Source organism: Typopeltis vanoorti, chromosome 7, assembly GCF_054136105.1.
Source record: "Typopeltis vanoorti isolate ZY-2024b chromosome 7, IOZ_Tvanoo_1.0, whole genome shotgun sequence".
In the NCBI taxonomy this organism is placed as follows: domain Eukaryota; kingdom Metazoa; phylum Arthropoda; class Arachnida; order Uropygi; family Thelyphonidae; genus Typopeltis; species Typopeltis vanoorti.
The window spans coordinates 128,159,120-128,176,682 of NC_143555.1; the positions used below are offsets into that span (position 1 = coordinate 128,159,120).

A 17,563-nucleotide genomic window follows, 5' to 3' on the forward strand; every position below is an offset into this window, starting at 1 on the left:
CATGATTCAGGTGGGTTCCAGCTATCCATCCTTTCTGACATCTTGTATATGAATGAAGAAGGGTCCAAACTTTTAAATGAAGAGAAGTGTGTGTTAATACATGTAACTTACGGAAAAATATAATTAATTATAAATATGTCAAATTTATCCCGAACACCCTGTATATATATATATATATCAAATCCCAGTGAGATCTCACCCTTATAGAATTCCACAGTAGTTTGTAAGAACAGAACTGGAGATGGTCCTGCTCATGGTGGAGTAGCTATATCAGCAAGCAGTCATACTCCTTTCTGTTGTGTCTGTCTGTGATTTGCTTATCCTTGATATTACAGTACATTCCATATATTTATCATTGGGTTATGAGTTAAGTGATATTGAATTTAATAATTTTATATTGCAAATGCCTCTGCCAATACTTCTCATGGATGACTTTAATGGAGATTATAACACAGTGGGGGAATACCACCAGAAGAATGGATGAGACTGTATCATTCAGTGAATGCTTGACCTCTCCCTTCTAAATAAGTCAGCTTCTTCCTATCCACTTGTATTCTACAATAAATCTTGCATCCCTCTCACTGCCTTTTTTCCACTACTCCTGCAAAATGTTGAAGAGAACAGATCTATGGATTATTTGCACTGTCTTCACAGGAACCATATTCTCCTGCATGGATGTCCATGTGGAAAATGGACCTGGCTGGCTGAAAAATCAGTTGTTGCCATCCAAAAACCAGGATAGGATCCATCAAAAGCAAACAAATTATTGACCTATTGCTCTGATCAGCTGTCTTTTAAAGATATTATTGAAAATGGTTAATGCCAGACTTCTGGTATTTAGAAAGCAATGATCTTCTCTCCAATACACAGTGTGGCTTTCGTAGATACTGTTTAACTCTGAACCATTTGGTCCATTTAGTAATATGTGTAAGAGATTCATTTCTGAAAAAAAAAAAAAAACATCTAGTTTCAGTTTTCTTTGACATGGAAAAAGTTTGACACTGAAGCCAGAAGTTTTTGTTTCAGTAATGCATCTCTTATAGAGGACACCTTCCTGTATTTATTAAAAACTTTCTTTCCTGCCAAGTCTGAGTGGGAAGTATTATACATCATATCATCAGGAACACAGTGTTCTCCAGATGGCACTCTATCCTCTACTGAATAGGATGTGGATCAATTTTCATTGCTTCATCTTTATCATGCTGCACGTTCAAAGCCAGATTATTATTATTATTATTATGGGTATCTCCATGGAATCAGTAGACTCATTGTGGGAGACCCAAACTAGCAAAATAATATCTGTCATATCTCTTCTTGAATTCATTTACAGACGAAGAGTGCACAACTAAGTCAGGCAATGAATTCCACTCATTCGCCACCCTCCAGGCAAAAAACCTTCTTCTGACACCATTGTTAACCACACTCTTCTTTAATTTCCAGGGATGACTTCTTGTTCTTCCATCACTATCACACAGCAGAAACATTTCCCCTGCATCAATCCTATAAAAACCTTTCAGTAATTTAAATGTTTCTATCAAATCCCCTCTTCTCTGCCTATCAACCAACCTCTGCAATCCACAAGCTCTCAATCCATCAATGTAGGGAGCATTTTTTACATCACTCACCAACTTGGTCACTCTTCTCTGTACCCTCTCCACAGCCTCCTCATTGCCAAGGAATCCAGGTGACCAGACCTGAGCACAGTAATCCAAATGTACAAGTATCAATGCTTTATAAAGGGGAATAATAACCTCTTTATCTCTGGAAGTCAGTGTGTTCCTCAACAACCAAGTAATCCTATGTGCAATCTTGGACACCTTAGCAGTGTCCTCTGAACTTCATCTCCCTATCTAACAACACCCCTAAGTCCCTAGCCTCATCAATCTCTTGGAGTACTGTTTCATCAATGTAGTACACAGCTGGTAATCTTTTAATCCCAAAATGCATGACTTTACACTTTTCCACATCGAACTGACATCCATTATCTTTTGCCTATTCTACCAGCTTATTTAAATCGTCCTTCAAATTTTCAACATCAGCTTGATTTTTTATTGCGCTACCCAACTTTGCATCATCAGCAAACAACTGAATATCTCCCCGTAAGCCATTTCCTATATCATTTATGTACAAATTAAACAACAATGTCCCAAGCACAGAGCCCTGAGGCACACCACTGGTCACCTGCCTCATCCTGGACTCAGCTCCTCCATACACCACCTTCTGGTATCTCTCCCTGAGCCATTCTCCTATCCATATCACCAATTTAGTATCCATTCCCATCTGCTCCAATTTGCGTAACAGTGTTCCATGGGGTATCCTGTCAAAAGCCTTAGCAAAATCCAGAAGTACCACTGTGTAGCCTGTTCCTTTGTCCAACTCAGATGTCATTCTATTATGAAAAGTTAATAGATTGCTAAGGCAGGATCTACCTTTAACAAAACCATGTTGGCCTCTATAGAGTATCATATCCTGATCCACCCATTCTTGAATTTTGTCTTTAACCAACTTTTCCAATACTTTTACCACTACTCCTGAGATGGTGATTGGTCTGTAATTCAATACTGCAGTTTTAGAGCCACCCTTATGCAAAGGAACCACTTTGCCTAACTTCCACTCCCTAGGGACCATATCAGAGTTCAAACTTAAATTAAATATCCAAGTAAGAGGGGTTGACAATTCATTTGCACATTCACACAACACCGGAGCTAATATTCCATCTAAGTCTACAGCAGTGTTTGCATTTAAATTTTGCAATATATTAAATACCTCTGATTTCTTAGCTTCAATTCTCACATTAGTTATTGCTACACGTACAGAGATATCCTCACTTGGATGATAGACTTTTGAAAAGTGATCACGCAGTAATTCGACTATTACATCTGATTTTGTCACCTCAATACCATCAGCACCCACTAAAGTTATCCTTCCGAAGTCATTCTTCCTTTTACTTGCCGCATAGTGGAAGAACTCTTTGGGATTACCCTTTATCTCTTTGGCTAAGGTCTTCTCATAATCTGATTTAGCTTTTCTTATTATGCTGGTAACCTTTCTAGCTTGAGCTTTGTACTGCTCATGGGTGTACTGATCGCCTTTCTCCTTGTAAATTCTCCATAACATTTTCTTTTTTTGCAGATGAAGCTTGATACTACTGCTCATCCATCTAACGCCTGCCTTGTTTGACTTCCTGACCATGGGGACACAATCTGATATTGCTTTCCTCAGATACCCGCTGATTTTATCCCATGCACTGCTAACATCTTTCCCCTGCAATATGTTCTGCCATGGGATGGCTGCAAGCTCACTCCGAAGCTTGTTATAATTTCCAAACCTGTAGTTCCGTATATACCCCTTCTTAACAGAAAAATCCACAGATTTTGCAACCTCCCAAGTCAATACCACATGATCGCTTTCACCAATTGGAGGTAACGAGGACACCTTACTTATGCATATAACCTCTGAACCAATAACAAGGTCCAACACTCTCACACCAAGTGTCCCTTCAGTTATGTGCTGTTTCAAGTAATTATCTCGTAGAAGATGTATGAACTCCATTTCCTTTTTGCTATGTGATATTTCCTCCTTCCAATTGATATCACCATAATTAAAATCCCCCATAATAATCACTAAACCTGCACTCATTGCACTAATTTGTTGATACATGAATTCAATATCTCCCCCTGTACTCCCTGGCCTATAGCAGCATCCAACTGTATATTTGGTTGCATTGGTCACTATTTCGCACCAGACTGCCTCAAATGAACTCTCATTCACATGTCTATCATCTTGATATACTACTTTCTTTGGCTGCAACGCATCAGCTATCATCAACAGTAGTACTCCTCCCCCTGTTCTATCTTCTCTATCCTCCCTGAATATACTGTACCCATTACATTCAATTCCAGTGACCACATCTTCTACTGACAGCCAAATTTCACTAATGCCTACAACTTTTGGTGAGATTGCACTGACTAATGCCAAAAATTCTTCTCTTTTATTTCGAATGCTTCTTGCATTGGTATACAAAAATTGCAGATTCCCTCTGGATCTTGTATCGGCTTTAGAACTGATATATAAGTCACTAATTTCAGTAGTCCCATGCCGATTTTTATCCCCTCTATTCTGCAATTTTTTCCACGAATAAGGATCAACAATTATACAATCACTGCTTAAGTTTCTCCTTCTTACACTCAACCTTTTCAATTTTAGTTTCCCAGCCCAATTACTTCAACTTGTTCAGAAAACAGTAACTTCTTCAATCGCTTATGTCCTTCCATGTTCAGATGCAGTCCATCTCTAGCATACAACTGTCTTTTTCCTTCAAACACACTCCAAACATCAACAAATTCCAGACCTCTTTTTTTGCATATTCATGCAATCATATTATTCATTATCATTGCTCGTCTACTTAACTCGTAATTGTCAAAACGAGGCAGCACACACACTATCCTCGCATTGACAGTTTTCCTCTTCACAATATCTAACAATGTTCTTAAATCTTTTCTTACCCGATTTATACCACCACTCAGGTCATTTGTACCCACCATAACTATCATCTTGTTTGCTTCATGCCCTCTCTTTATTGCTATTATTATGGGTGTCAAGTTTATGGTTCTTCAAGGCAAAGTAGCCTGTGATGGATTCCATCCATCATCAGGGTATATGGATAGCTACTGGAGCCTTTTACCCATTGCCCATCAGTCTTTATGTTGAAGCAAATGAACTAGCTCTATCACTTAGATGGGAAACAGTTGTTTCTCAACTATGCCATGAGTATTTTCCATAGCATTCTATGCTATTGCCATGAATGTTCACAAATTACCTGCACCAAACATAACAGCATTCTTCCATGACAGATTTGCACTCATTCTGCAGTCTCTGACTTTGTCTACTAAGACGTCTCATACCCCATCTGTCTACCTGCAATTGTTTAATGCACACACGGTATACCACTCTGATTTCTTGCTCACCTACTGATGGTTCAAGATCTGAGACCTCTGTTGGCTGTACTGCTGTGTTTCCTAATATTACTGTCTCCAACAAAATCCTACTTGATTGCAGTAATTATACAGCAGAGTTTCAGCTGACAGTTGTGCATATAAAAGAAAGCTGCTACCAAAAGTGTAGTTTATAGACTCATTGAGTTCTTTATAGGCTATCTCCTCTCATGTATATAATCTACATCCAGTGCTTTGTTTTACAACTGTTACACATAATGAAGACCCTTAATTTTGATGTTCAGTTGTGCTGGATTCCCAGCCACATAGAAATTAAGGGAAATGAGACTGCAGCTGCAAGATCAGCTCATCATTTTTCAACATACTGTTTGGTAATCCTACATACAGACAGTTTATAAGATCAAAGCTAATTACTCAATGGCAGGAAGCACTGCCGAACAAATTGCATGAGATTGCATTGGCAGTTTAGTTAACTTGGAAACAGAAGAAAGGAAATGGTTCTTGCTAGGCTTTGCATCGGTCACAGTCATCTTACACATTCTTATTTATCGATACAAAATAAATAACAGAAAAAACTCACGTAGAAAGATTATTTAATAGTATAATTTTCGCCTGTGTGTCACAGGCATCTTCAGTATATTAAGCTCAAAATTAAACACTAACTGACAATTCCAAAAAGCGCCACCTAAGTAGCTGGTGTAAGATAACCAAAAAGGTCAATAACGTTCAAAAAAAAAAAAAAAAAAAAAAAAAAAAAAATTAATACAATAAAAAGTTAGGAAAGATTAGCTGATTTGTAAAGTACTATCTCCCAAAAACTAGAATATATAACTTCTTCCTTTCTATCTAATAGTTATAAGAATTGCTTCATTAAAAGAACTTTGAGTAGTTTTAATATGTCTTCCTCTTCAAACACAGAGGAAATAACGTGCATTACTATCCCTTATGTACAAGGCATCAGTGAACATATAGCAAAAGTTTTAAAACCACTGAATATTTTTGTTGCCTTTCGACTGTTTAGAAAAATCTCCACCTTTCTCACTTCTCCTAAGGACAAGCTTCCACATCTTAATCATCCAGGTGTCTACCAGATTCCGTGCTCTTGTGGATTATCTTATTTCGGACAAACGGGAAGATCTGCCTCTATTCGGCTAGAAGAACACCAATCTTATATTGAATACTTTAAACCTGAAAAGTCTGTACTTGCAGAACATGCCATCTTCACCAGACACAGAGTTCATTGGAGAAAGACAAAAGTTCTTCACAAAAGTCAGTTTCTCATGGAACGCCTTTATGTGAAACATGTGAAACTCTACTTCATTCTCTTAACTTAAACAGATCCGACGGCTTACGTCTATACCCTTTATGGGAGATAGTACTTTACAAATCAGCTAATCTTTCCTAACTTTTTATTGTATTAATTTTTTTTTTTTTTTAGGAAAGTTATTGACCTTTTTAGTTATCTTACACCAGCTACTTAGGTGGCGCTTTTTGGAATTGCCAGTTAGTGTTTAATTTTGAGCTTAATGTACTGACGATGCCCGTGACACACAGGCGAAAATTATACTATTAAATAATCTTTCTACGTGAGTTTTTTCCGTTATTTATTTTGTATCGATGTCTACTCACAGTATACCTCTTTTAAAACTTACATTCTTATTTACTGAGGGCTGATGACCTTCCTATATACAAAAAATTCAACATACATTCATCATTTTTTATATTCTGGTAGAGTGCCAACACTTCATAGAAGAAAGGAATGAAATTTTTACTTATGTCATTGAGCTGTATATTCAGGCAGATGGTGTCAGATTCAGACAAATTGTATAACGTTTTTAACTTTTTACAAAGAATTTAATTTATACAAACATTTGATTATAAATTCTGTTTATATGTGATGCTACATTACTTAATTTTTTTTTTTTTTTTGTATATTCTTTTTTTTTTTTATTATTTATTAATACCTTGTGTACTGCTGCAATCTTTAATATGGCATAGGATGACCTTTGCATTCCTTATGCCAATAAACCATAAATCAATTAACTGACGTTAATCACAAAATGTAATGCTTTTTTTATCGCAGGATAGTACCATACAACTAGTTCAATGTGCTCATAGTATACATCCAAATTTTTCTGTTTACAGTAGCATGCTATTTATGCTAATGTCATCAGTAGTACTCTCAATCAGTTATATCATCAATCAGTTATGCTCTGTTTTGCTGCCTATCATTATTACTTCATATTTAAAAGAAAAATTTTAATGTAAAGATGAAGGCTTTATATTCTGTTTACATTCTTCGTGTAGATTATTTTCAGACTGACTTTATAGTAAATTATTGATATGTGTTTTTTATATATATATATATATATATATATATAAAAAATGAAATCTGATTAATTCTAATCAAGTTATTTCTTTAAGGACCTTTTTGCACTTTATCAAGTCAAGTACCATGGAAGCTACAAATGTTTTGGGGAGTTTCTATAAGTGATTTTCACCAAATTTTAAACCTTTCTTGGCCAGTTCTGCACCAGATGATGCAAAGGAATGAATTACTACTAGATAAATGTCTCTGGAAAGGTGATATGCAAAGGTTAATACTGAACATTACTACATTCTTGATTTTTGAAGTCTTATTTTACTTATAGTTAAAATAGGAATTAGCATTCAAAATAAGATAACTGCTAAATTCTGTTAGGGTAAATTTCAAATGAGATGTATTTATATATTAAGTGTGCTAGCAAAATTGTTAAGTTCTGCAGGTATGTACTGAATATTCAAGAGAAGTGTTATTTGAATGGAATGAAAGATAAAAATGCATGTCATTACTTTATTTGTGGTACAAAACTGGGGTACATGATTTTATGATTTGCACCTACATAAACAGTCAGTGTTCAATATTTGTTTCAGAAATTTTTATATCTAAAAAGTGAGAAAAATGGTGACAGAGTACAGATAAGAAATTGATAATATTGATACAGATATCAATATTAGGAAGTGCTAAATTTTATTTAGCCTCAGAGCAGAGTTTCAGTGGTTCCATTCTCTTGGGTCTGGATGTGCTTCATCTGTGTAGATTTTATTTAGTAATAATGTAGATTATTACTAAATAAAAAAACATGCCATGTTTTTTATGTATTAATTGCTCTTCATTATATTATATTACTATTTGACTACTACACAAATTCAGAAGTTTTTTATATTATAGACAGTGCCATAATCTATTAATTTTGTTATTATTAATCTATTAATCCCTCTACTAACTGTCATGTTATGCTTTAAAAATTGACATTCGCTTTACCTGGAGGCAGATTTCAAGTTATATTATTATTACCAGAGACTTCTATGAAGGAGCAACTCATCAAAGGTGACCACATATCATCCACCTCCAGCTGTCATACCTTTTCTTGAATTTCACATTACCATTTTCAATATTACACTATCAAAGGGCAAATTCTTTAGATTTATACTTGCTTCACTTAAAGATTTATACTTGTGTCACTTAAACAGTTTATATTATACATATACAGGTAGGTATTCAAAAATCCGGCAACCTCCGCCGGACCTGAAGGGTGCCGGATTTTTGAAAATGCAGGATTTCGGATGGTTACATATGCTGTATATTTTTAACAGAAAATGACTACCTGTACAGCCCTTTAAAGAAAGAAAATTAAACACTAAATGAAAAGCTTATGAAATTTTAATGTTCACCAACTAAATATAATGGTTCTACAGAATTTTAGTTCAACTGAATAAAATAGTTCCTCAGAATTTTAATTAATAAAATGTTGATGGTGGTGACAGCACATCTGATTGACTTGAAGTTAATGGCAGTGGATTATCAAGTGTGGACACCACTGCTGCTTCTTCCTGCTTCCTAGCTATTTTCTTGAATATATCGTGCAGTGTCTGCTGCTTCATATATTTGGGTCTTTCTCTAATAAGTTTATCTTGGAGCAAGTAAACATTCAGGATTTCTTGTTCACTTACAAAACTTCGTTGCTCTAGTCCAGCCAGCAGTTCAGTTGTCAATGTAATTAACCTGTCAATAGTGATGCTTTCTCTCACATTTCCTCATTTTCATCACTGCTTTCATGTTCATCACTACCTGTAGAGGCATTTCTCTCCAGACTTTTAACCATATCTACAATTTCAGAATCAGTATAATGATGAACTGTAGGCACATTATCATCGACATCATTGGCACACCCAGGGAGGGGGTCAAGGGGCCCTGGCCCCCAAAAAACACTAGAAAAATGTCCAAAAATCTTTTCCTAATTAAAATTCATTTTTTTTAAAATTTATGTTATGTCATATCTTCTATTTCTATGCTACTTATGAATTAGTGGTCACATAAGGTGGGACTACCCTATAGCTATCGGGAATCCTGGCCGCTGTGAACGCAAGGCAAACTGAGTAGTGCTCGGGAGCTACTTCATTTGCCCAAGCCGAGTCAGAGAAAATCACGGGTATCATGTATTGGTGATCACTGAAGATGCTCAGTCATAGCTCGTATGCAATGCGTAGTGTGTATTCTAAAATTGTCTACTCAACTCGGCCCTCCCCCAAGATTAAATCTTAAGTGCTCGGCCCCTCCAAGATTAAATCTTGAGTGCGTCACTGATCGACATTTATCCATTCCGTTAAAACATCTTCATTTTTCCTAGGTGAAAGCTCCTTGGCATCAGGATTAGTTACATCTTTAACATAAGCAAGAAGTTCCTGTATAAGCTGCTTTTCTTTGGGAACCCTAAACCCTGCAATATTATTTTCAGTGTCTTCGTTAGAATGAGAAGTAAACATTAAACTTGGCCACAATTTATGCCATCCATTTTTCAGTGCTGATGTTTTCACAGACTTCCACACGTTGGCAACACAGTACACTGCATCCTTAATGTTGAATTCTTTTATGAACTTGTGTACTGGGGTGCCTGAATAAACTGAACTCACTAGGTGCCTCATTAACAGGGATCGATACTTACACTTCATAGAACATATAATATCATTGTCCTGTGGTTGAATTAGTGATGTCCAGTTGGGTGGGAGGAAGACAACAAAAACATTATCTTTCACTAGAAGATCGACTTTTGGATGTGCCGAACAATTGTCTAAAATAAGAAGTATCTTGCTAATCCAACCAAGTTACAGTGAGCCCTAGCCTCAGGAACAAAACAGTTTTGTTTTGCAAAACCAATCCAATGTAATATCAGTGTTAACCCACCCCTTCTTGTTGGGATGGTAATGGACAGGAAATTGTGTCATACTCTTGAAGGCCCTTGGATGTAAACTTTTTCTGAAAACGAGCAACTTACATCTATCAGTACCCACAGCATTAGAGCAGCACATTACCGTGACGCGATCCTTCGAAGCTTTAAACCCCGGTGGCGATTCTGTATCCTTAATTGTTAGAGTTCTTTTTGGCGTACGTCTCCAAAACAAGGCAGTCTCGTCAGCATTGTACACTTGTTCAGGACTTAAATGCTCATCACTAACTAACTTTGCAAATTCATCCACATATGCACTAGCTGCATCTTTGTCTGCTGAACGTTTTTCCCCACACACCGCACGAAACTGTAAGCCATGTCGCGACTCGAAACGATGCAACCAACCTTCTGAATATTCACACTTGAGTTGCAATCCCAGCTCTTCATGAAACATTTTGGCTTGTTCCTATAATAAATCAGAAATTTCCACACCTTCACTTACACGAAAATTAAACCAGGTTATGAGAACTTGGTCCAGTTCTGAACTTTTTCCCTCCATCATTGACTTCCTTACAAACATTTGCTTTTTTGATACTGTCAGAAAAGAACTTTAACAGTTTTTTCTGTTTTTTAATATCATACACTGTTGAAGAGCCAATGTCATATGTTTCACAAATGGTTCGCACAGACACGCCGCTATCAAGTTTTTTAGCGCTTCCACTCTCTCTTTGTGATCGACAACGCATGATGTTTACGTTTTACACCACCTCTTTTCTTTGCTGAATCCATAATGGGGCTATACAGCAGCAAATAAATGATAAAATGAGAAGGAATAAGCAGGTTATCACAATGCTTATCGACTACAGCGCCATCAAAACATAAACAGAAAACAGTGGCATGCCAACGTGGTAAATTTGAAAATGCACGCTACGAAATCCATGCCGTAGATCTGAAGGAACCGGATTATCGATGGCCTGATTTTTGAATGCCTACCTGTATTACAAAGTGGTTGTTTATTTAAGAAGCATTCTACTTACACTTTGCAAATGGTTAGTTGTCACAAGCTCAGAATATGAACTTTTTGTCCATTTTTAATACTTACATTGTGATTTATTCTAATATACTTTTCCTAAATTTATGTATACATAATGATGACATTCTTTTTGTCATGAACCTAGAGCTCTGTTTAAATTCAATGATAATACGTTTCTGAGTTTTTTTTTTTTTCCACAATTAAAAATTTTACTCAGGACATTTATTAGTCAGGATTTTTGTATTACTGGAAAATTAGTATCTTAAACATTCCAGTTTCAGAACATTTACAGAAGAATAGAATGAATCATTTAGAATGAGATAGCATTTATGGCAGCATGTAAGTTTGGCATTTAGTGTTCTTCATCTCATACATTCCAGGTTTTAGTAGTCAAGCTCACTGTTTTTTTTCAGAAAGCAGTTGATTTGCTCTCTGACTTCTGTGCAGTGTATTCAAAATGATGAGTGGCAAAATTGAATCTTATTAAATTATAATTATAGATTAGATTTATATATGGATCTGTACGTAAGTTTTGTAGATCTGGAAAAGGCATAAGATAAAGGTGCCCAGGGAAAAACTATTCAAAACATTTTAGTTATATGGAGTAAATACACCATTATATAGTTCAATAGATAGTTTATATTTAAGTGGTAAGTTAGTGGTTAGAATTGAAGGAAATACAGGAAAATGGTTTGATGTAAAATCAGGTATAAGACAAGAATGCATATTATCTCCACTCTTATTCATCATCTATATAGATCACATTATGAAAGAAAGTGGCATTAAACCTGATATTAGACTCAGAGATATCAAATGTAGCTCTTTGCTTTATGTAGATGATGTTGTACTCCTAAACACATCCAGTGAAAGTCTCTAGGATTCTCTAACAAAATTGAATGACAGCTGTGACAAATTTGGCATGAAAATCAGTTATAAAAGACCAAAACTATAAAAACAGGCAGAAACAGAAATTTTCAGCAGCATTCTCAGTTTAGAATCTATAGAACAAATAAAATATTTCAGCTATTTAGGCACCATTTTTATGAAGATGGCAAATTAAATTTGGAAAATAGACAACAGAATAAGCAAATCTGGTATGGTGGAGAGCGAGCTGAATAAATTTATATGGAATAAGAGAGAATTAACCAAAACACCAGACTAGACTAGCAGTATACAAGACATTGTTTTAAGTTATGAATCTGAGAGTTGGGTTAGAAATAAAGCTTAATCAAAGATTAGAGATCACATATATGAGAGTTCTTAGAAAATTTAAGGGCCTAAATAGATGACATCAATGGCAGAATCATATTAAAAATGAAGACATTAGGAAGGAACTTCAATGTTTGCATTCAAGAATGTGTGAGCAAGGTTAAAGATGGTATGGTTACTTAAACAGAATGGAAGAGGAATGGTTATCCAAACTGGTGTTTAATGCCAAGATGGCAGGCAAAAGACCCAGAGGAACACCAAACTCTAGGGGAATTGATTCATTCAGTTGTTTTAAAGAATGAAATGATAGATATCAAAATATTGGAGTGCTGACAAGTAACAAATTAATCATCATCATCAAATTCCTGCCATGTACCCTCAAGGGGTTTACAGGATATGATAGTACTACATGAAAAAAATTACATCATTACTAACTTCCTATCTACAATTTTCCTCCAAATCAGTCTGTTACTCGTCAAAACTCCAACATTATCAGATCTTATATTTCTATCGTCTAAGGCACTTTGTACCATATCAATCCACCTATATCTTGGTCTTCCTCTGGGTAGTTTTCCAGCCAACCTGGCAGAGAACACTTGTTTTGCTAATCTTTCTTCACCCATTCTGTTTAAGTGACAATACCACCTGAGATTAGCTCTGCTAACGCATTCCTGGATGATGACAGTGTCAAGTTCTTTCCTAATATCCTTGTTTTTAATATGATATTGCCATTGATGCCATCTGTTCACACCTCTAATCTTTCTCAGGACTCTCATATCTGCAGTCTCTAGTCTTTGGTCAAGTGTTTTACTTCTGACCCAGCTCTCAGATCCATAAGTTAAAAGTGGTTTGAACACTGTCTTGTATACAGCTAATTTAGTGTTCTAATTTCTCTCTTATTCCATATGAATTTATTCAATTGGCTTCTCACCATACCAGCTTTGCTGATTCTGTTGTCTATTTCTATATTTAATTTACCATCTTCACTAAAAATCGTGCCTCAGTAGCTGAAATGTTTTACTTGTTCCACAGGTTCTCCATTCACAACACAGTTGACATTTTCAATGATTCTGCCTATTTTCATTGTCTTTGTCTTTTTATTGCTGACCTTCATGCCATATCTATTACAACAGTTATTCAATTTAGTCAGAGAATCTTGCAGACTTGTAGTGGATTTATTTAGAAGTATAACATCATCTGCATAAAGCAAAGAGCTGACATTAACATCTCCAATTTTGACATCATGTTTAATACCACCTTCCTTCATAATATGATCCATATAGATGATGAATAACAGAGGGGATAATGTACATCCTTGTCTCACACCAGATTTAACATTAAACCATCTTCCTGTACTTCCTTCAATTCTAACTGCTGACTTACAACTCAAATAAAGACTAAGTATTGCTTGATATAATGCCCCATTGACAATATAACTATAGCATATTGAATAGCTTCTCTCTTGGCACCTTGTCATATGCTTTTTCCAAATCGACAAAACTTAAATACAGATCTTTGTTATATTCCCATGCTTTCTCGATTATTTGTCGTAAAGTGAAGATCTGATCCTGACAGCCTCTATTTGGCCTGAATCCAGCTTGTTCTTCACCCAGCTTTTCTTCCACAATTCTTCTCAACCGTTTCTCAAGTATACTTGCATAGATCTTGCCAGGAACACCCAAGGAAATATCTCGGTAATTCTCACATTCAGTTTTATTTCCCTTTTTAGATATGGGTACTATGAGAGCTCTACTCCGATCATCGGGAATTCGTCCCTCTGTCCAGGCTTTCTGAACTATGCAGTGCAGCCACTGTAAGACTTTTATACCACCATACTTCAGCATTTCTGGTCGAATATCATCTACTCCTGCTGCCTTTCCACATTTCAAGCCTTTGATGGTTTTTTCTACTTCAAGTGTGGATATATATTTTCTGACTGCATGCCTGGTTAGTGTTTTTTACCACTGTGCTGTTTTTCATCACTGCTTGTTTCATTTAGCAGTTTTTCAAAGTAATTACTCCATACTTTCAAGGATATCTTTTTCTCCCGTTTTCATGTCGCCTTTATCATCTCTATCTCCTTTTACAGCACTCTTTCCTCCATTCCTAAGCTTCTTCAACAACCTCCAGAATATTTTGCCATCTTCTTGATATTTATTTTCTATATTCTTGCCAAAGTCCTCCCATGACTTTTGTTTAGCTAGTTTTACACAGCGTTTAGCATTCTTGCATTTGTCTCTGTATTCTCTAAGAGCGAAAGCTGACTTATTTGCCAGGAACTTTTGATATGCTTTTTTCTTTTCCTTCACTGCCTCTTTAACTTCCCGTGTCCACCATGGAGTTCTAATTTTTCTATCGTTGCAGACAACTTCACCACATGCCTCTCTAGCTGAATCAATTAGGGCTTTCTTCAAGGCTTGCCACTGAATCTCCAAGGTTTCATTCCTGTTCTCAAACTCTCTCATTTTTTCTTCAATAATCTTTATGTATTTTAGTCTACAGTTCACATCTGAGAGCTGCTCAACTTTTATTCGCTTTAAAACTTTCTTACATGTTATTCTTTTCAATATGAAATTCAATTTTATCCTGCTCAAGACTAAATAGTGATCACTTCCAATTTCAAATCCTCTGTACACTCTGGTGTCCTGCACCAGGGAGAAAACATCACTATCAACAATAACATAGTCAATGAGACTTTTCATATTCCTTGCCTCTTCTCTCCATGTGAATTTGTGTACATTTTTATGTTGGAACATGGTGTTAGTAATCTCCTGAGCAGAAATTCAATAGATATTTGCCATTATTATTAGCTTTGCTCTTTTCTCCAAATTTTCCCAAAATATTTTTGTATTTGCTGTTTTAAGGATACTTGTGACATAAGACTGAATTATAAATGCACTTAAACACAAGAAAGATATTTAATTAACCAGATATTTCGGTCTGGAAATAGCAGACCATCCTCAGTGATATTACAAGAAAAGTTATAAAAAATACAAGCTAGAATATTAACAATAGAGCGTTTAAAATAGAACAAGCCGCGTGATGTTATATCACTAAGTATGAAACGGAATATTTTGAAGTAGAGACATGATTAAAAAAAAAATTAATGAGTAATCTTAATTAGACTTTCCCAGATTTTTGATATAGATATACTGTCATTATGATTCAGGTTGGGACGATGGAGCAAGGCTTCCACACTTTCCTTGAACAAACGTTCAAACCTATAACGGGATCTATGTAAGAGGCGAGTCATGGACCAAAGGACGTTGTGGTCAATTTCAGTCCCTTGCTTGGCGAATCCAGACTTTTCAGGTTTGTTGTGAAGAATGGAGGATTAATGTTTTTGGATTCTTTTTTCAAGAGAAATATCGTTAATTAAATATCTTTCTTGTGTTTACGTGCATTTATCATTCATATTTTTGTATGTCTCACAATCATTTCCTACTCTGCTATTTAGATCCCCAACAAGGACCAACTTTTCCTTTTTCATTGTGTCAGTTGCTTTTTCTAAAGCCTCAAAAAATTCCTCCACTTCTACCTTAGTAGAACCTTCTGTGGGACCATAGGCATAAATAAGTCTCATTGTCCAGTTCCCCATTCTCATATTTGCCCACATTACTCTACTTGAGACTGACTGCCATTCAAGAAAAGTAGCCTCGTATTTTGTGTTGAATACTATGGCTACTCCTTCTTTTCCTTGATTGTCATTGCCTGAATATAACATTTTGTATTTATTGCTCAGAAAGATCTCACCAGTTTTTGTCTTTTTTGTTTCAGTCACCCCTTTAATGTCGATCTGGTACTTATCTAATTCCTCAGCTAGCTCCATTTCTTTGCCATTCAGACTTCTTATGTTGATAGTACCGATCTTTAACTCTGGTGATGTTGAGTTGGGGTGTGTTTTCAGATTTGTTCCAGTAGCTGACTTTTCGCTGATCGCTCTGGTTCCCTGGTGAAAACAACGGGGGCCTTGTTTAACCGTGCGACGCCCCAGCCGACATGAAATTTTTTCATGTTGTACCATCATTTTTTATTTTGGTTTAACCAATAAGAATACAATTTGGTTGGCTAAATCCCAAATTGCCAGCCCATCCTTGTTCGTTCAGTATCCAAGTAGATGCCCAACTGGGTACACCATGAGACGGTGAGGATTGGACATTAGGTTAGAAGCCTTGGTCGGTTCTCCGCATTCCTTTAAAGGCTATGTGGAGGTCTCCTCTCAGTTGTACAGCTTTGACTCAGTTGTACAGCTTAAGCACCCCTAAAAGGTTTAAAGCCAAAAGAAATTCATTTGAAGTTCATAAAAATTTATGGACCAATCAAGTTTTCGACAATCAAGAAATGGGCTACTGAGTTTAAACATGGCCATACCAGCCTTGAAGATGATCCACGTGAAGGATGTCCAAAAAGTGTAACAACACTGGAAATCATTGATTAAGTGCACGATATGATATTGGATGACTGGCGAGTCAAAGTGATGAAATTTCTGAGACTATAGGCATTTCATAAGAACTTATAGAATATAATTTGCATGAAGCTTTGCACAAAATCGATGCTGTGCTTGCTCACAGCAGATCAAAAATGCACTTGCATGAAAATCTCTGTACAGTGCTTGAAGCATTTTAACAAGAATAAAACTGATTTTGTGCATTATTTATTACTATAGATGAGACTTGGATTCACAATTACACACCAGAATCCAAACAGCAGTCAAAATGGTGGAACAAAAGCCGGTTGTTCAGGGCCAAAGTTGGTTCCATCAGCAGGAAAAGTCAAGACATCGGTGTTTTAGGATGCTAAAGGCATTTTGTGTATTAATTATCTTGAAAAGGGTAAAACAAATTAATTTGGAGGAAAATTGTTGATAAGAGATTAATAATAAACAAAATGCCTTTAGTATCCTAAAACACCGATGTCTTCACCTTTCCTGCTGATGGAACCAACTTTGGTCCTGAACAACCGTCTTCTGTTCCACCGTTTTGACTGCTGTTTGGATTCTGGTGTGTAATTGTGAATCCAAGTCTCATCTATAGTAATAAATAATGCACAAAATCAGTTTTATTCTTGTTAAAATGCTTCAAGCACTGTTCAGAGATTTTCATGCAAGTGAAAATCTCTGAAAAGTGATTTTCACTTGCATGAAAACAGTGAAAATTTCA

At 36.0% G+C, this 17,563-nt stretch overlaps 1 protein-coding gene across 4 annotated transcripts in view; it reads left to right on the forward strand.

The window, feature by feature from the left end:
• The window catches only part of LOC150105063 (cell growth regulator with RING finger domain protein 1-like), a 112,360-nt gene that overhangs the window by 25,141 nt on the left and 69,656 nt on the right, over positions 1-17,563 (forward strand). For all 4 annotated transcript variants that reach the window (XM_090396123.1, XM_090396122.1, XM_090396121.1 and 1 more), the window contains exon 3: positions 7,380-7,551. In XM_090396123.1, the coding sequence (XP_090252249.1) occupies positions 7,380-7,551 (172 nt within the window). The remainder of the gene's footprint in view (positions 1-7,379; positions 7,552-17,563) is intronic.